Source organism: Coregonus clupeaformis, chromosome 1, assembly GCF_020615455.1.
Source record: "Coregonus clupeaformis isolate EN_2021a chromosome 1, ASM2061545v1, whole genome shotgun sequence".
Taxonomy (NCBI): Eukaryota; Metazoa; Chordata; class Actinopteri; order Salmoniformes; family Salmonidae; genus Coregonus; species Coregonus clupeaformis.
This window is the reverse complement of record NC_059192.1, coordinates 33,336,302-33,356,353: the sequence shown is the minus strand read 5'-3', so window position 1 is coordinate 33,356,353 and position 20,052 is coordinate 33,336,302. Positions and strand designations below refer to the sequence as shown.

General features: G+C 44.2%; 1 protein-coding gene across 4 annotated transcripts in view; it reads right to left on the bottom strand.

Moving 5' to 3' along the window:
• LOC121566959 (potassium voltage-gated channel subfamily C member 1-like) overlaps positions 1-15,064 on the bottom strand; it is a 73,262-nt gene extending 58,198 nt beyond the window's left edge. For all 4 annotated transcript variants that reach the window (XM_041876933.2, XM_041876921.2, XM_041876926.2 and 1 more), the window contains exons 1-2: positions 14,024-15,064; positions 3,256-3,939 (exon numbers count right to left, since the gene is read on the bottom strand). In XM_041876933.2, the coding sequence (XP_041732867.1) occupies positions 3,256-3,879 (624 nt within the window). In that variant the 5' untranslated portion in view covers positions 3,880-3,939; positions 14,024-15,064. The remainder of the gene's footprint in view (positions 1-3,255; positions 3,940-14,023) is intronic.
• Between the last annotated feature and the right edge of the window lie 4,988 nt (positions 15,065-20,052).

The window sequence follows — 20,052 nt, the reverse complement described above, 5'->3', positions numbered from 1 at the left end:
TCCTTAATGCACACAGCTTTTGCTCAATTAAATGTTGAAAAGACTACCACACTGTTTATTGTGACCAGTATGACCAGTATGAACATAATAACAAATCCATTGCATATCAGACTTGCAAAGACTAGGCTGCTTATCATACACCCCCGATTTCATGCTTCAGCACCATTCTCTCACTCCTTGCGCCTCTTGTATGCATCGTAGATGAGCCTACCATGTCAAACCACACTGCTGTCTCATTCATGGCAATGATGTTGCTCTCCTTAATCTTCTTTTGCACAATCTTTATGGTACTCACTGAAGTTCACTTGTAAACAACTCATTTAGACCTGCCGTTTATCTGAAAAAGGCGTTTATTTGCTGAAATGTGTGCCGATTCACGGCTATTAAAAGGGACAGGTGACTATTTGAGATTCAGCGTTTAATTTTAGTTTTACGCTATTAGAATATCTACAAACACTGCATTCCGCAGAAATCTATTGTGTATACATTACCACTATTCCATTGACCAACTTGATTGACAAGCAATACAATCTAATTAGACCACAGATGATTCCAATCGTTAAAACACAGGTTCATAAACATATCAATATCTCCTTTGTTGTTACAATTTGTTGTTGAAAATGAGTTAACTGGACAAATTGTGACAAAACAATACCGTTAACAAGAATTCTATTGAGGTTATATCGAGTTGGGATCAAGGAATGTCAATTATGTGATGACACCGTGATTAATCGCACTGTGAAACTCAATCTCGAGCCATTAGGGATCAATAGAAGATGCTAAGTAGAATAATACATCACATCTAAACAGAGCCATATGCCTTCAATATTCAAACGAGTGGTAAAATATTCATATAAAATCACTTAAAAACAAAGCCTTCATTCATATTTAAACATCTTTAGATTTTAGAGGGGGCGAGAAGAAATACTGAATTGAAATGCAGACAAAAAGAGAAGATAATCAATCAAATATCGAGGCAGATTGTATTGCTAGAGCCTTCATTGAGGATGGAAGATAAATCCAGCACACACACACACACACACACACACACACGCACACACACACACACACACACACACACACACACACACACACACACACACACACACACACACACACACACACACACACACACACAAACACACACACAAACACACACACCTCCTAACGTCTACTTCTCTCCAGTGCTTCCCCCATCTCTGTCTCTGCCCTCCTCCCACTATATCTCTCCTTCCTCTCTCTCTCTCTCTACCCCTCTCTTTCTCTATCCCTGTACCTATGTATTCCCTCTCCATCTCTGCTGCTCCACCTTTCCCTCTTTCATCCTCCCCTCTCTCTTTCCGGTGCTCCCCCTCCTTTCTTTCCCTGTGTCTACTGCAGCAGAAAAGGCAGCACAGACAGCAGCGTGTGTGTGTGTGTGTGTGTGTGTGTGTGTGTGTGTGTGTGTGTGTGTGTGTGTGTGTGTGTGTGTGTGTGTGTGTGTGTGTGTGTGTGTGTGTGTGTGTGTGTGTGGCGCTACGGTATATCCATGTGCCACATGCACTCATGAGCAATAACAAAAACTGCATGTTGAATGGTAGTATGAATAATGGCTCTGATCACAACATTGATCGCTGATCATATGTAGCTCCGTAAGTTTAAGCATGTCACCCACATCTTCCGGTTTAAGAAACCCGGGAGTGCCGGTCGGGAATCCATCCCATTCATGTGGTCTCCGCCATCGGCGAGGGCGCCCAATAGCGAGGCACTTCCTGTTACCCTACATTAAAGCCAATGTGGCCAAAGGGAAAGATCAGGTGACCCAATCCAGATTATATATCTATCTAACCCTGACACACAGCTCTTCCTGTGGTGAGACCAGATACTGGACGTGGACAGCTGAGTTGTTTCTACAGCCAGGTTTGACTGTACTAGAGAGAGAGATGCAGTGTGTGTGTGTGTGTGGGGGGGTATACAGTGCAGGTACTTGGATCTATACATGTTTGTGCTGCAGGTGTTGTTTTGTACATGGTCTGCCTGTGTTTCCATGTGCTGCCTGGCTACATACATGCATACAGTGTGTATGTGCCTAAAGAGGAGTGTTTTTGCAGTGTAATCAACCAGGAAATGTGTCCTGTACTCAACATCAATAGGAGTGTGCATGATTTTTACCATATGCATGATTTTAACATCTTTATACACAAAGCAAACTATATGGCCAGCTAATTAGGCATAGCCTACATGTTATTTCCTAAGGGCATGTGTGGATAAAGAAATTATTCAATCCATACATCTTCATCAAAACCCTGTATCATGGGGAAAATAGAAGATCATTATTCTTGTTACCCGTATATTATGCTATGTGTGACTTCTGCACTATCAAAGAGAATCAATCATCAAACAGTAAAAGCATTTTTACATTCCGCACCTCAGCTCTCGTTACTATTCGCTTGAGAACCAACTGATTCGAAACGAACGCAGCTTCTAGGAAATGGTTCTGAAAAGCGTGCGTAAAGGGGCTTTATCATAGCCTCGGACTGTAATGTGGGACAGATAAGCTAGCCAAAAAAGAGAATCACCCAGGGCAAATGGGGAAAAACGAAAAGAGGACTTGTTTTATGTTCAAGTTTCAAGGTCGTGTTAAGGCTCAAATGAGCGCACAATAAATAAATGAAATACAGCATGCTTAGGCGCATCGACACAAACAGGCTAATGAATCATGTTTGAGTAGGCTCCCGAAGGGAGACGGAGAAAATAGTGCGCTTGGATGCAGGTATGGGACCTGTTACACCAGGCTAAAATATCTAGACAATATTAATATGAAAACATTAATTTGGAGAATTATGATTAAAATATATATGTTAGCAATATCACTGGCAACTCATTGATTTGGCAGCACCCTCATTACGAAACAATATCAACACGTAGGCTAGTTTATAGTCTACAATCTGAAATTAACATAGGAGCCATACCATCTTCCATTTTTTCACATGCTATCACAATTAATTATTCAGTATCCTTGAGTCAATATCCTGCCGTTTAACACAAGCAAACTGTCAAGGAAGTCATAGCCTACCGAAGTGACCTGCTCAATTATGATGGCTTATTGAACGAAAATCTAAGGTAGCATTATTCATGACAACTATGGTTGATCAAGGGAAGCTCATTTTATAAACTTTCAACAACTTATTGCGACTCAGATATTAGTGGTCAAAGTTGGAATGACAAATGAAATATGACATTTAAAGCAATCAAATATAAAAAAGAGTCACTCACCCGGGCATATTTTGAGGAATAGGGGTCTTCAAAAAGGGCCCACATTCTGGGCCGCCAGATTTCCCACCAAGTCTTTTTCCTTCCGTCCTCATGCAAGCACAGTCTTTTCATGTCCCCATCTGCGCCTCCTGGTAGCGCTGGGTCGTCTTCTGGCAACTCCGGTTCGGGATTCTCAAAGCTGTCCAACGCCTCCTCTGCGTCCCTGTGCTGCCGGTAATTCATCCAGCAACAAGCTTCCACGTCCGTCTCATCGATGCCCCAGAATGCCAGCTCCTCTTCGAACAGCGGACCGCACACATCGTTCGGACAGTGCAACTTCCCTGTGCGGTAATAGTTGAGGATGAATGAAAAGACGGAAGGGTGGCGATCGAAGAAGAACTCGTCGTTTTTGTGGTCGTAATCGAAGTTGCTAAAGGCGTCCGGTTCGGTAAGCCAAGATAAGCGAGTACCGGGCAACGTTTTTAGGGTGCTTCGATAGGTTTCATGCCGCACCCCCCCGCAGTTTATCACGATTTTCTCGCTTTCCGACGGACAAGTCATGTCTGCAGTGTAACATGCTTTGTTGGACGACTTGTTCCCACCTTTGCGCCCTTTGAAAGAGGAGACGCAGACCGAACTGAGCATAGAAGAACTGGGGGAGGGAGAGGAGGCGAGAAAACGGAGGGAGGAGGAGGGAGGAGGAGTCTGCGGGGAGAGAAAGGGAAATCATTTTAGCAAAAAGGAAAGGTATCTATGTATAAAATATGAACATTAGTAATAGTAATAGTCTACAGTTATGCTATAATTCCTCATGTAATGTGCATAGAGTGTAGTAAATGACCTTGCAGCAGGTGCATTTGGCTATAAGAAAGATTTCAATAGATAAAACAGGTTGCCTGTAAAGTTGGTTTATCAAGGCTGTTCAGATAAGCAGTATTCACCAGAAGACAGTAGAGATGTAGGCCTAGTTTGTATTCAGTCACTAACATACAGTAATACATGAGTGAAATGCGGGGAATGTCACATGTTTGATTCAACATTGATGATACTGTTGTTGTTGTTGTTTTTTAAACACTTAAAGTGGTAGGCTGAAATATGAGAATAATAAGATGAGTTTAAAGCAAGGCAAAAACGGAGACTACGGGACTACTGCTTGAACATTAAAAATACATGTTGTGTTATGAATGTGCTATAAGCAAAATATCTTCCATTTCATATTTCAGCGCCTAGTATCACACTTATTCGACTGGTTCCATTTTGTGCCTCATGCTGCTGTTACTGTAAGATTATGTACACTGTACATGATACCAAAATGATTCTAATTTCTCCCAATTCATTGATATAGTATCTCTAATTAGGCCACTAAAGACACACACAGAGCCAACCCTGTACCCTCCACTGCTATCTGCTTGCCTCGGTACCCAATAGCAGTGAGAGAGAGGAGCGGGAGGGAGCTTGTGTGTGTGTGTGTGTGTGTGTCACTGGGGAGAGAGAGAGGGAGAGCATCCAAGGAGGAATGAGAACCAGAGAAAGAGTGAAAGCGAGAGAGAGAGAGAGAAATTGAAGGAGGTATAACGTAACAAATCAGCGATACGTCTCGCTCCTTCGCTTCTCCTTTCTCTCCTCCCTAATGCTTTTCTGACGTTAGGTGACACAGCATTCAATACGTGCGTGTGTGTGTTAATTGCTTCCCAGGAGTGCAGTGTCCATACTAATGTTAGATCGACTCAATCAGTCTGCTACAGGCACCATGCTTCCCTCTAGCCCTCTACTGCTTTTACATTCAACTGAAGTGTGGCTATGTCATGCTGTTCCATAGTTTCTTATGCATTGTATGTGTCTGTGTGTGTGTACGTGTGTGTCCGTGTGTGTACGTGTGTCTGTGTCTGTGTCTGTGTCTGTGTCTGTGTCTGTGTGTGTGTGTATGTGTGTGTATGTGTGTGTTGTGTGTGTTGTGTGTGTGTGTGTGTGTGTGTGTGTGTTGTGTGTGTGTGTGTTGTGTGTGTGTGTGTGTGTGTAAGAGAGAGGGGGAGAGAGAAAGATAGAGAGGAGTGGGGAGTGAGAGACAGATCAGAAATCAGCTTTTTAATGGAGTGATCTGAAAGGACAGAAATAATCTAGATCGGGAAAAACAAGTGATGCTCAACAAATACCTGAGGACGGGAAAGATAGAGGGAATGGGAGAGAGAGAGAGAGAGAGAGAGAGAGAGAGAGAGAGAGAGAGAGAGAGAGAGAGAGAGAGAGAGAGAGAGAGAGGGGGGTAGGGAGAGAGAGATGATGAGAGCCAGAGAGAGAGAGAGAGAGATAAAGCCAGAGAGAGACAGAGAAAGATAGATTGAGAGGCAGGGAGAGAGGGAGAGAGAGACAGAGGGAGAGCGGGAGAGACAGACAGCGAGAGAGAGAGAGAGGGAATGAGAGCCAGGCAGAGGGAGAGAGAGACAGCGAGAGAGAGAGAGAGAGAGAGAGAGAGAGAGAGAGAGAGAGAGAGAGAGAGAGAGAGAGAGAGAGAGAGAGAGAGAGAGAGAGAGAGAGAGGATGAGAGCCAGGCAGAGGGAGAGAGAGACAGCGAGAGAGAGAGAGAGAGAGAGAGAGAGAGAGGATGAGACCCAGTCAGAGGGAGAGAGAGAGAGAGGATGAGAGCCAGGCAGAGAGAGAGAGTGCGCTATAAAAGTGAATGAATTCCACTGCAGTAAAAAGCCAGAATTATTTGCTTTCTCTCCTTCCCCTCGCTAGGTCAGCACGTCCCCATTGCAGTGTATTGTCAGTGTAGAGTCCTTTTGCTTCTGAAAAGGAGGCGTTCTTCAATGCAAAACCTCTGCATACTGTGTACCGTAAGTATGTTGTTTACCTCCTTTTCTATTCTATTGGAATACGCCCCTTTCCTCCCCCTCTACCTCGTCCTACCCCCTCTCCAGCGCTCTCTCAATCTCTAGCCCTCCCTTCCCCTCTCTTGTGCTCTCTCTCTCTCCCTTGTTAACTCGATCTCATATTCCGCATAAGGGGCTCACATTTCATTCAAGGGGAATCTTGACTTCAGTTTCCTCCTCCTCTCACACTCTCTCTTTCCTTTCTCAGTGTCCCTCTCTCATCCCATCTCTGCACGCTTCATCTCTTTTCCTTATTTTTTACTGCATTTTACTTGAGCGTTCTCGTTCTTCCTCACTCTTACTTTCCTTCCCCCCTTTTTTACAAGTGTCCCCTCATTTTGTTATTTCTTTCTCAAAGTAAGCTTCTCTCACTTTGCTCTTTAATATTTTATCACCTGTTCGTTTTTAGACTTTTTCTCAAACCATTTACATTTAGCTTAATGCATTTTCTTCTCTTCAACAACATTGTCAATGTCTTGTCTTCAGCATGTATGTATACTTTCTCAACCGCACAAACAACTTTTAAGACATTTCCAAAGTGCATCTTTAACTTGGAACATATTTTCAATACTCTTTTCTATTTGGACTGTTTTCTGCTAATTTCTTTCTAGTTTTGTGTTTTGTATGAAACATTATCTATATATGAAGATTCCAGAATTCAAGAGAGCCTCCACTCAGGTAAGGTTTACCAACTATCAGAGGCTGCTGCATGGGATGGACTGGCGTCATATGGGACAGAGATAAGCACAGGTCTGAGAACAGTACTTAGAGGGATTTGAGACAGACAGGACATTATATACTTAAGGGACACTGATTTGGGGACAGTTGATGTATGTATACATCACATAACTCTAATAATAAGTAGTAGTAGAGTAATAAAGTAACAGAGTAGGTAAGACAGGATTCCAGTTCCTTAGTCTTGACTGCCCAAGTAAAACTTGGCAGTAGTCTTCACTGCAGTACTCCTGATATTGCTTGCTCAACAAAAAATGCCAGGAGCACTTTGAATTTAGGAACACTGCAATATCATATCAGTGTTTGTTTGTTTTGTTTACTGCATGTCTTGCAGTTGGAAATGAACTATTTCAAATGACGATGTAAAGATAAAGGAGAGTTGAAGCAAAAAAGAAAGAGAAATGAAATAACTTGAAATAGCTTATTTTGACAAATGAGCCTGAAAAGAAACCCAGTAATGAGTTCTAACCAATGGTCAGCTTAGAACTGAGGAAGATTCCAGCAGAGAAGCGCTTGTATTGTTAAGTAAGCGATCAGATGTCAGCACCATGGACAGCAGCACTGCATGGGATGGGATAGAGTCTCTACTGCACCCACAGGGGGGGAAATAGAGAATCTTAAACTATCTGCATGGAATAGATAGACCCATGTATTGTTGAGGGATCGCATTTTAGCACCATGGACAGCAGACACTGCTGTTTTCCTATGCATGGGACGGGATAGGGGTTCTAGTTGACTCTAGTGCACCCAAAGTCCAAGGGGGGAAACAACATTTTTTTAAACTATCTGCATAGATAGACCAATGTGTTGTTGAGGGATACAATTTCAGCACCATGGACAGCAGACACTTCTGTTTTCCTATGCATGGGACGGAATAGTGGCTCTACTGCACCCAAACCCCAAGGTAGGGAGAGTATAAATCTTGAACTATCTGCGTAGTCCAAGGTATTATTGAGAGATCACATTTCAGCACCATGGACAGCGGACACTGCTGTTTCCTACGCATGGGATCGGATAGGGACTCTACTCAACTATAGTACACCCAAAGTCCAAGGGGGGAATAAAGAATCTTGAACTATCTGCATAGAGCAATGATTACTTTTTAAATCCCTATTCCTCAAAATGCAGTAACATTTTTTTTACTTTATGTAGAGTTGGGGTTTATTTGGTTACTATTTGGTCATAATTAATAGCCTACATGAACAACAGCAAGTATTCAACATTGCTAAATGCTAAACCCTATCCAGCCAATATGTTTTCTCCGCAATAGAACCATATAGGGAGAATATATTGCTTTTAGCATTGTAATTAAAGTAATGTAACCATTCAAGAGAATGAATGACAGAATAGAATGCAACTTTACTAGAATATCAATAAACCCGTCCTGTGGAAGTGAGTACCTACTTTTAAACATTATAAGTACTTGAGATAATTGCTCAATGCTCATTTTCAAAGGAACATGTATATACTAGGTCTGGGCTTAGTGTTAACAAGATAATTGGGTGCCTTTGGGTGAGTTTCGTCTCAAGATGCTGGCCAGTGTTTGGAGCGCAGTATTGAAGTAGCTACGCACATCTCAACTGCTAAAACAAGGGGGCTATGGGGAGGAAGGAAAGAGCGCGTTAAGGTGTAAAATGGAGGAAGAAGAACTTGTGTTTGGATGGGGAGAGAAAAGCGAGGGAGAGAGAAGGACAGACAACAAAATTGAGAGAAAGAGTGATACAGATGAAAGTGATCAAGTGTTAAGCGAAGGAGGAACCGTACCCCCTCTTTCTCTCTCTCAGAGCTATACCCGGCCTGACCACCATGTCCTGCGCCCCACAGCTACTGCTCCCCTTCACAAACGCACACACACACACACACACACAGGCTCACCTGGCTGTGTGTGAGCGCTGCATACAAAAACACTCAAAAATATTACTAAAACAATTGAAGAGAAAAACACTGCTTAATCATAATGAACTTGGAATGAGAGAGAAGGGGAGGTCAACCATAAGGTAAAAATGGAGAGAAAGAAAGAGGTAGAGAAAGAGAGAGTGCTCTGCTCGTGCACGATGGCTGCACTGACGCTAATATATATTAGCAGAAACACTGCAGCAAGAGGGGGAGGGAGCGCGGGATTATGGGCCGCATCGACTGTGAGGTACCAGCAGAAAGGAACAGGGGGAGGGGAGGAGAGTGTGAAAGAGAGGGAGAACAGAGCGCAAAGGAGAGAAGCAGGGAGGAATTTGGTAGGAGTGCTGACTGCACGGAACATGCGAATCGTGGCTGGCGGAAAAAGCGAAACCCTTTCCCAATTCACAGAGAGAGAGAGAGAGCAAGAGAGATAGAAGGAGGAGGAGGGGGATGGTAGAAAAAGGAATGGAAGGAGAGGAAAGAAAAAGTGAGGATAAGGCATGGGGAGGTAGAGCTGGCGTGAGAGGGAGGGATGGATGGAGGAGAGAGAGGGATGAATGGAAGAGAATTCTATGAACAATGATGGGAAACATGAAAGACAGGCAATAAAAAGAGGGAATGGAGAGAGAGATGATAAAGGGGATGAGAAGAGCGGAGGATGAGAAGAGCGGAGGATGAGGGAGAGGAGGAGGAGGAGAGAAAAGGTGATGAGATAGAAGAGGGAGCAATCTTGCAGGGGTTTGGTAATGCCTGTAAAGCACCTGAATGGAAGTGAGGGAGGAAAGGGGGGGGACAACATTTAGAGGTGATATACAGCAGGGTGGGAGGAGGGGGGTGACAGACAGAGTGCATTAAGGGAGGGAGGGAGGGAGGGAGGGAGGGAGGGAGGGAGGGAGGGAGGGAGGGAGGGAGGGACAATGAGGGGAGAGTAAGACAGACATGTATGTGTACAGCTATGCTGAAGTGCAAGGGAGAAGGTGGGCTGTGGGCTGGTGTATGTGGATTTTCTTTCTCCACCCCCCATCTCCTCATCAAATGATGTACCACAAGGTTTCTCGCTGTTCCCTCTCTACATCTTTACCCTCCCCCACTTTTCCATCTCCCCCACTCTCTCTCTCTCTCTCTCACCTTCCCTCCACCCTCTCTCTCTATTCCTTTCCCTCACACTCCCCAGTACTGGTGAGACACCATCAGGAGAAACAGAGGCACTGCAGCAAGAGGAAAGTACTGCAGTCACCTCCCCTTTTAGTGCAGTGTCACCGTATGATGTCCTCTCCCTCCGACTGTCTTTGTGTTTAATGGTGGAACTCTACATTCTGCTATTCTACTATCAGAGAAGCAAGAGAGAGGTGTGTGGGTAGTATTTGGGGGAAACATGAGAGCAGAGATAGTATGAATGAATGTGTAAGGACAAGAAAGCAGGTGGGGGAGAGAGAGGGATGTGAGCAGACAGAGAGACAGACAGAGAGAGAGAGAGATACAGAGAGACACAGAGAGAGAGAGCAAGAGAGAGAGAGTGAGACAGAGAGAGTAATATACACTTAGAAAAAATTAGTCTTTGACAGGGACAAGGGCTATGGATGAAAGAAAAAAAGGTTTATTTGTTGGGTGAAAAGATACAGGGACAAGCCAAAGAACCCTTTATCGTTTAAGGTAGAACCTTTATCAAAGAGAATACAATGGGCCACTGGATTAGCAAAGAAACACAAAGCCAAGGTACACTGAGACAAGGGCTTTGTAAGGAATAATCAAGCTAGTTTATACCAACGACCAATTCCCTAACCAACTGTGCATGAAAAAATACAATCAATTAACCGCGCATGAGGGAAATGGACTCTGGGAAATCTCCCAGAGGCCCCAGCTTATCTACCCAGCGATACCAGTGCAGCAACCTCGGGGGTGTGCCACTCATGACCAATCCCCATATAGAACCACAGCATCCGAGGGCCCCTAAACCCCTGGGGCAGTGGTTCTAGTGCATATTGATAAAACTAAATCACCCTCCAAAGGATAACTCCTCTCCAACCCTTCAGGCTTTGTTTTGGAATGAAAGACTCCATTTTGAAAGGCACCCTGAACAGTGGTTATCTATCTCCTTTTTAGCAGGCTGGAAATGAATTATTAATATATGAGCTTGATTCAGGAATAGACCCAGGAACAAAGGACGGAGAAGCTGAAATAGAGGATTGGACATTTAGAAACAGAGCTGAGCAAAGCCCTTTGGGTGCTGAGCCAAATGTCCTTCAGAAAGGGTGTGGTGACTTAGTCATGTGTGGGAGGTTCGACGTAAACAAACAAGCAGTAATAGCAGCAATTAGAGAATCAGCACTATTCAAGCGGACAGCAACGGAATCCAAATTCGGAAGTCCAAACTCTGCATTAAGATGATGCTGACCAAATGTCCTTCAGATATAGTGCTGCCCAAAGCTAGGGGTCAAGTCTACAATGTCTAGCCCATAGAAATATAATCTAGCCTTCTGTAGTGCCTTAATAACTGTGTCACAAATAATTCTGTCACTAGTTCCTCATTGTGTACTTTGTATTGTTTGCGGCTCTTTGTGAAGCAGGGCTCCCTTGCAAAAGAGACATTGGTCTCAATGGGACTTCCCTGCATAAGTAAAGGTTAAATCAAATAAATAACGGCAAGGTCTAGTGGGTGGCAGTCAGACACCTTTAGCGTCCCATAGCAAATGTGTAGGGACTAGGGAGTAAGAATACCGAAGCATTCTATAAAGGACGTTATAGCACCCCTTGGTGGGTAAGAGGATAACACACCAGTAACAGTCCAAAGCCTTGGTCATGTTCAGTAGGCTCGAAACGGAAGAAAATGCTCTGAAACTGAGAAAAACTGGGTGGTACTATCTGAACGTATCCAATAAGAAACACTTGTCTTCGTTTCCCTACGGTGTGCCCCAATGAACACAACCCAGGTGTGACAGAGAGAATAGGGAGAAAGATACAGTACTATCACCAGCTTAACCAATAACCGTCGTCATTTCGCAAGTGCTTTTATCCAAAGCAACTTACAGAACTGTGGACATTGACGGTGACATGTATATTCGGTATATTTGGCCCATGCAGGAATAAAACCCACAAGTGTTGTCAGCTCCATGCTCTTACAAACCCACTGAGCCATTGTCTCACTAACCCACTGCTCAAAAACAAGGGATACTATTGGAGGATCATGTGAACCGGAGTCATATCCAACCAAAACATTAAATGACCCCCCCCACGCTAAGAAATTAGCATCCTGACCATAGAGCTTGAACATTGAACCCTATACCTCATCTGTCCCTCACGTCATTAAATCTGGTCCGTTCTTAATTAATGACACTGGCCTTCATGGCTCATCACAACCATTAGAAGCTTAAAGTGGGACACAGTGTGAGTCACATTTAGGGATGGAATGAGGAGTAGTACATTACCGCTCAGAGCACTGGGTCTGTATTTAAAAAATATCTGGGAGTAGGAGTGCTGATCTAGGATTATGTCCCCCCCGTCCATATAAATTGTATTAATTATGGTTTAAAAGGCCAAACTGATCCTACATCAGCACTACTACTCTGAGGCTCTTAATGAATATGGGCCCTGACCTTTGAACCGGCTGATGATTATAGGCTACTAAAGAGAGGGGAGGTGAAATAATTAGAAATGAGATGTGAAGTGTAACCATTGAAGTCAGGGATGGGAAAAGCGGTAAAGGAGTAAAGTAGCGAGAAGTTAACGGAGAGAATTATGGGAGAGAAATTTCACATGTTAAGAGTTAAAGGTGAGGGGTAAAGTCATGATTTAATGAAAACGAGATAGATTTGAGTTAGGAGGAGATATGTGGGGTTATGTGATGGTTTCGGGATTGAGTTAGAGAGACATTTGAGATAGATTTGGGTCATGTTCATTAGGCACCAAATGGCAGAAAACTACCTGGATTTGTCCAGTGAGAAACCCACATTTTCTGTTGTGAATGAACACGACCCCGGTTAGAGCTGGAGATGAGACATATGTAGGAGGGGTGAAGAAACGTGTGAAAGAGGTTGTTAGTGATAACATAGCCTAGAGTAATAGATGTAATAAGATGTAATAACACAGTTAGTTTATGGATTATACTTCTGGTCTGTTATGTACTGTTGGATCTATTATCTATCCGCCTAGTATATTTATTAAAAATTGTATAACAGAGTATATAAATTGGGTATACCAAGTTATACAGTATTATACCAAGTTGGATATATACCAATATAAACCTTTGATGCATGTTGTCACATCTGAAACGGTGCGTTTCTTCTAAAAGTAGAATACGTTTTTCTGGGTTATCCTGTATATCTATAAATAGATACAGCTGTAGTTTGATAATACAAGAGAGAAAAGCAGAGGAAGCAACAAGAAGAGGCCAGAAAGTGCATAAGTCAGATGGTAGCCTAAGCACAAAAAGAGCCTACATATGCTCATGAATCAAAGAGAGCGAAATGCAGAACTGAGGACAGACTTTGTGCACACAAAAATAATGGAGTGAAATGTGGATGGATCGTTGGCTAGTCAACTTGACAAAATGATCAACTATTGATGATGTGACAGGATAGGACAAAGAGTGTTTAAAGAAGAGAGAGCATCTAGTCTAGACATCAAACTGCCACTATCGACTTCCTGTATTAGGTGGTCCCTTAGATGCCATGCACATCCTTCCTTCCTGTCCCCCTCCCCCCCTCCCTCCCCCCCTCCCCCTCCCCCCAACAGAGCTATATCAAACCTCCATTTCAAGCCTTGACACTTCCCCTGTGCTGCCCATTTGTACATGCACACACACTGAATGAAACACACACTCAAACACACTGGACAGACAGGCACACCCACACTCAGACAAACACACATCCCTTTAAGAGACATGTAACTATAAAGACCTACTTACTGGTCTAGGTGGGGAAACGCCCACCCCATATGTGCAATGTTAGGTTTTAAAATATGACATATATCAAAGTGTAAGTAAGAGTGTGGGCTATATAACACTATGACAAAGGTAGCTGAATATGAATATGATAACCCAATAGAGAGCTTTATGTTTAATGTAAATGTAAATGTATCTATTTGAACACATAGTACTGATGTATTGATTGCTCACCTTATTATTGAATAAAAACACCCCTCGTTTGCATTAGGTCTGACAGTGGAGAAAACAATACTTGTTGAACGTAGACTCTTTGCCTTTATTTTGGCCTGTAAGGCTAGATGATTTGTTAATAAATCGTGTTTAATATATGACATCAATTCACAAATACACACACACGATCAATACTCACTTGCTTTTGGTTCAGGTTCGTTTCGTGTGCCTGCGTGCGTGCAAGAACACGCACATTAACCCACAAGATCAATCAAAATGTAGTTTTCTTTGTAAGATCGTTTTTTGTATGATTTCAGAGAAAATATCCATGCAGTGTCTTGTTGGCTTTCAGACGACAGCGTCTCTTTCCGAATAATAATAATGAGACAAAATAGGAGTGCCTGTTGTTGAAAATGACGTTTAGTTATCGTTATTGTCGCTTATTACCTCTACCTAAGAAAACTGTCTCAGGCTATTTTTTCTCGATTTCGATGCCCCTCTCCCACCTCTGTTATTGCCAAAAAATAATTCCCAGTCTTTCCTATAGTGCCTCTACGCTTCTACGCGCAGGGTGTAGCTACCATTCAATTCTTTCTATATCTCCCCCTCCCAATGTCACAATGGAGATATTGTATAGCCTGTAGACAACTCCTCTCCCTATTTCTTCGCGCGCACGTTTCCCTGTCTCTGTCTCTCTGTTTGCTTGGAAGAGCGTCACCTTCTGCACTGTTTTTTTCCCCCTTCTATATGACACATGTGGGCGGATTAGAGAATACGGGAGAGGGTTGGGGGGACCCAAATTAATATAGAGGCTAATTTGTGATATGATTACAATTACCTTTCTTTGAAAAAAAATTTTACCAAGAAGAAAACAATGGGCTCACGACTATGAAAGCTTTCTTGTAAATAGGCCTATAGCCGAAAAGTATCCTGTATTTTACATTTTACTCACACACACATACACATGTTCGCTGGAACGAACACACACACAGCCTTTTGACTACAGGTCCCCATCCTTGAATCAAGCATAGCTGACATCACAACAGTCGTGATATGAGGGAGGAAAGTGTATAGCTGAAAGCCGCACGAAGACCATGGAGAAAGAAAGAGAGGTAAGGGGGAGTGGAGGGGGATCTAAAAAAGGAAACATATAACCTACAGTAGTTTATTACATAACAGCACAATAACACTGAATGTCTCTGATTAGAATTGAATATATTTTATTTGTATTATCCTATAGGTTTTGTCAATACTGTAAACTAACCTATGAATTTCTAAATGCTTTTGAAAATGTATGAATCAATGATATCTTAATAAAACGTGTTTACTCCCTCTCTTTGATTGGCATATTATATATCCTATTTACCTACAGAGTATGTGACTAATTCAAAGTTGTGTTATATCATTTAGGTACAGTATACACTTGACTTCTTGGCATAAGTAGACTGTAAAATATAAGTATGCAAAATCTATGACACATCCTACCCATTGGCACACCTCATAACCAGAAGAAAACGTTTTCTGCATCAAATATCTCACCTGGTTGCATTTGGTTACAGTTCAACTAATTGAACAATGTATATAAACATTGAAGGACCTATCTACAATATATTTTCTGATGTGTTATGGGTGGAGAATACACTTGTTCATCTCTCTGTCAGCATCTCAAAGGTATGCTGAATGGCACTGCAGAAATATTATTGAAATAAATCTATCATCCATGCTTCTCTGCTCTACTTGACTACTGTCACCATGAGGGCTGATACCATTTGATGTGATTCAACCACTGTATCTGTGGAGGACTGTCTACGATGAGCGATATACCATCTGGCTCATGGAGACACCATCTGGCCAAGTTAAGCACTGCATGTAGATGTGGACTGAAGCAAAACGTTTGTCACATCATGGTTGATACATACAGTATGTGGATGATACTTCAGACAGTGTTTATAGCGGATGAGGGACCTCATGTCCCCATACGGAGGACCATAACTTGGGTGCTGAAGACCTCAGATCGGCCAGCACAATGTATTTGGTTTCTAGTATAATAGAATAGAATATAATTATATCATTTATATTCTATAAATCTATTCTATTCCATTTGGTTCTATTCTATGTTAATCTAATCTATTAGTATCTGATCTGTTACATTATATTTGATTCAATTATTTTCTATACTGTTATATTCTATCATAATGTTCCCAAGTGTAAATAACAGGCATGATATTCAATCAATCAATCAATCAAATTTTATTTATAAAGCCCTTTTTTCATCAGTAGATGTCACAAAGTGCTATACAGAAACCCAGCCTAAAACCCCAAACAGCAAGCAATGCAGATTTAGAAGCACGGTGGCTAGGAAAAACTCCCTAGAAAGGCAGAAACCTAGGAAAAGACCTAGAGAGGAACCAGGCTCTGAGAGGTGGCCAGTCCCCTTATGGCTGTGCCGGGTGGAGATTATAACAGTAGATGGCCATTAAGGCCAGATTTTTCTCCAAGATGTTCAAACGTTCATAGATGACCAGCAGGGTAAAATAATAATCACAGTGGTTGTAGAGGTTGCAATAGGTCAGTACATCAGGAGTAAATGTCACTTGGCTTTTCATAGCCGGGCATTTAGAGGTTGAAATAGCAGGTGCGGTAGAGAGAGAGAGTTGAAAACAGCAGGTCTGGGACAAGATAGCACGTCCGGTGAACAGGTCAGGGTTTCATAGCTGCAGGCAGAAGAGTGGAAACTGGAGCAGCAGCACGACCAGGTGGACTGGGGACAGCAAGGAGTCATCAGGCCAGATAGTCCTGAGGAATGGTCCTAGGGCTCACGTCCTCCGGGATGGGAGGGAGAGAGGAAGGGAGAGAGAATTAGAGGGAGCATACTTAAATTCACACAGGACACCGGATAAGACAGGAGAATAACTCCAGATATAACAGACTGACCCTAGCCCCCCGGCACATAGACTATTGCAGCATATAATAATAATATAATATGCCATTTAGCAGACGCTTTTATCCAAAGCGACTTACAGTCATGCGTGCATACATTTTTGTGTATGGGTGGTCCCGGGGATCGAACCCACTACCTTGGCGTTACAAGCGCCGTGCTCTACCAGCTGAGCTACAGAGGACCATGATAGCATAGATGCTATCATGAATAAAGCAATGCTTTGGGCTGAATTCTGTTTATCGTGTAAAGTACATTTTGGAGAGGACCAACAAGCTGATGAAGAAAGCTGTGAAGTATTGCTCTTATTAAAGACCAAAAAACGATTACAGTGCCTATCATAAGTATTCACCCCCTTAGACTTCTTCACATATTTTTGGGTTACAGTTACAAAGTGGGATTAAAATGGATTTAATTGGGATTTTACTCTGTTATGGCAAATTGGAGGATGGGAATCTGAACAAAATAAAAATCATGAAAAATAAAACACTAATATATCTTAATTAGATAGATATTGGGATATTGGGACCCATTTCATCCAGAAAGTTATACTTTTGACTCATCTGTCCATAGAACATTCTTTCAAGCCTTGATGAACATCCAGGTGCTTCCTGGTGCTTTTAGGGCAAACTTGAGTCAACCTTTAGGACGAGATCGGTCCCATTATGTCAGACTGGGGTGATGTGTATGCGGCAGTGAAGTCAAGCGCAGGACACAGAGGATCAGGAATGACTACTTTACTTCCAGTAATACGCACAAAAACAAAAGTCTCCAACACTAGAGGAGTAACACGCGGAGTGCGTAAAATAACGAGCTAGCAATGCCAAACATACAACAGGACAAAAGGACAATAACACACAAAGGCAAACATAAAACAAGGGAACTTATATGTTACATAATCAATACAAAATAAGAAACAGGTGTACAAACTAGCCAACACAAGACACACACCAAAACATCGATCGGCAGTAGCTAGTACTCCGTGGACGACGAACGCCGAAGCCTGCCCGAGCAAGGAGGAGGAGCAGCCTCGGCGGCATCCGTGACAGTACCCCCCCCTTGACGCGCGGCTCCAGCCGTGCGCCGACCCCGGCCTCGGGGATGGCCAGGAGGACGCGGAGCAGGGTGAGTGGGATGACTCCGGTGGAACTCCGTCAGGAGGGAGGGATCTAAGATGTCCCTCCTAGGCACCCAGCACCGTTCCTCCGGACCGTACCCCTCCCACTCCACGAGATACTGCAGACCCCCCAGCCGACGTCTCGAATCCACGATGGACCGGACTGAGTACGCCGGAGCCCCCTCGATGTCCAGTGGGGGCGGAGGAGTCTCCCGTATCTCATTGTCCTGGAGTGGACCAGATACCACCGGCCTGAGGAGAGACACATGGAACGAGGGGTTAATGCGATAATCATTAGGCAGTTGTAATCTGTAACATACCTCGTTCAATCTCCTCAGGACTTTAAATGGCCCCACAAACCGCCGACCCAGCTTCCGGCAGGGCAGGCGAAGGGGCAGGTTTCGAGTCGAGAGCCAGACTCGATCTCCAGGTGCATACACTGGACCCTCACTGCGGTGGCGATCGGCGCTCGCCTTCTGCCTACGGATAGCCCGCTGCAGATGGACATGCGCAGCGTTCCATGTCTCCTCCGAGCGTCGAAACCATTCATCCACCGCAGGAGCCTCGATCTGGCTCTGATGCCATGGTGCCAGAACCGGCTGATACCCCAACACACACTGGAAAGGGGTCAGATTCGTAGATGAGTGGTGAAGGGAGTTCTGAGCAACTTCTGCCCAGGGGATATACCCCGACCACTCCTCCTGCCGGTCCTGGCAATAAGACCTCAGAAACCTACCCACATCCTGGTTCACTCTCTCCACCTGCCCATTACTCTCAGGGTGGAAACCCAAGGTAAGGCTAACCGAGACCCCCAAGCGTTCCATGAACGCCCTCCAGACTCTAGAGGTGAACTGGGGACCCCGATCAGACACTATATCCTCAGGTACCCCGTAGTGCCGGAAGATGTGGGTAAACAAGGCCTCAGCAGTCTGTAGGGCAGTAGGGAGACCCGGCATTGGGATGAGACGACAGGCCTTAGAGAACCGATCCACAACGACCAGAATAGTGGTATTCCCCTGGGAGGGGGGAAGGTCCGTAACAAAGTCTACCGATAGGTGAGACCACGGCCGTTGTGGAACGGGTAGGGGTTGTAACTTCCCCCTGGGCAAGTGTCTAGGCGCCTTACACTGAGCGCACACCGAGCAGGAAGAGACATAAACCCTCACGTCCTTAGCCAATGTTGGCCACCAGTACTTCTCACTAAGGCAGTGCACTGTCCGGCCAATACCAGGATGTCCAGAGGAGGGTGACATATGAGCCCAATAAATTAGTCGATCACGAATCTCGAGTGGCACGTACTTCCGCCCCGCTGGACACTCTGGAGGAGTAGGGTCGGTATGTAACGCCCGCTCGATCTCCGCATCGACCTCCCACACCACCGGTGCCACCAGACAAGACTCCGGCAGTATGGGAGTGGGCTCAATGGACCTCTCCTCTGTGTCATATCGCCGGGACAGGGCGTCTGCCTTAACGTTCTGTGACCCTGGTATGTAGGTGAGCTTAAAAACAAACCGGGCCAGAAACATGGCCCACCTAGCCTGACGAGGGTTCAGTCTCCTAGCTGCCCGGATGTACTGCTGCACCTCCTTAACCGTGGTGGGAGTCTGCCAATTACGCACGGCTGAAACGCGGTCAACCTCCATCTCCACCCCTGACGCGGACAACCGATGGCCCAGGAAGGAGATGGACTCCTGGAAAAACAGGCATTTCTCTGCCTTCACATACAAGTCATGCTCCAACAGCCTACCCAACACCCGACGCACCAGGGCCACATGCTCGGCTCGTGTAGAAGAGTATACTAGAATGTCGTCAATATACACCACTACACCCTGCCCATGCAAATCCCGGAAGATCTCGTCCACAAATGATTGGAAGACTGAAGGAGCATTCATTAACCCGTATGGCATGACGAGATACTCATAGTGACCCGAGGTGGTACTAAATGCTGTTTTCCATTCATCTCCCTCCCTAATGCGCACCAGGTTGTAGGCGCTCCTGAGATCCAATTTTGTGAAGAAGCCCGCTCCGTGTAATGACTCCATCATACTCGCAATCAGAGGGAGAGGATAACTGTATTTAACAGTGATCTGATTGAGACTACGGTAATCAATACACGGGCGCAAACCTCCATCCTTCTTCTTCACAAAAAAGAAACTCGAGGACGCAGGAAAGT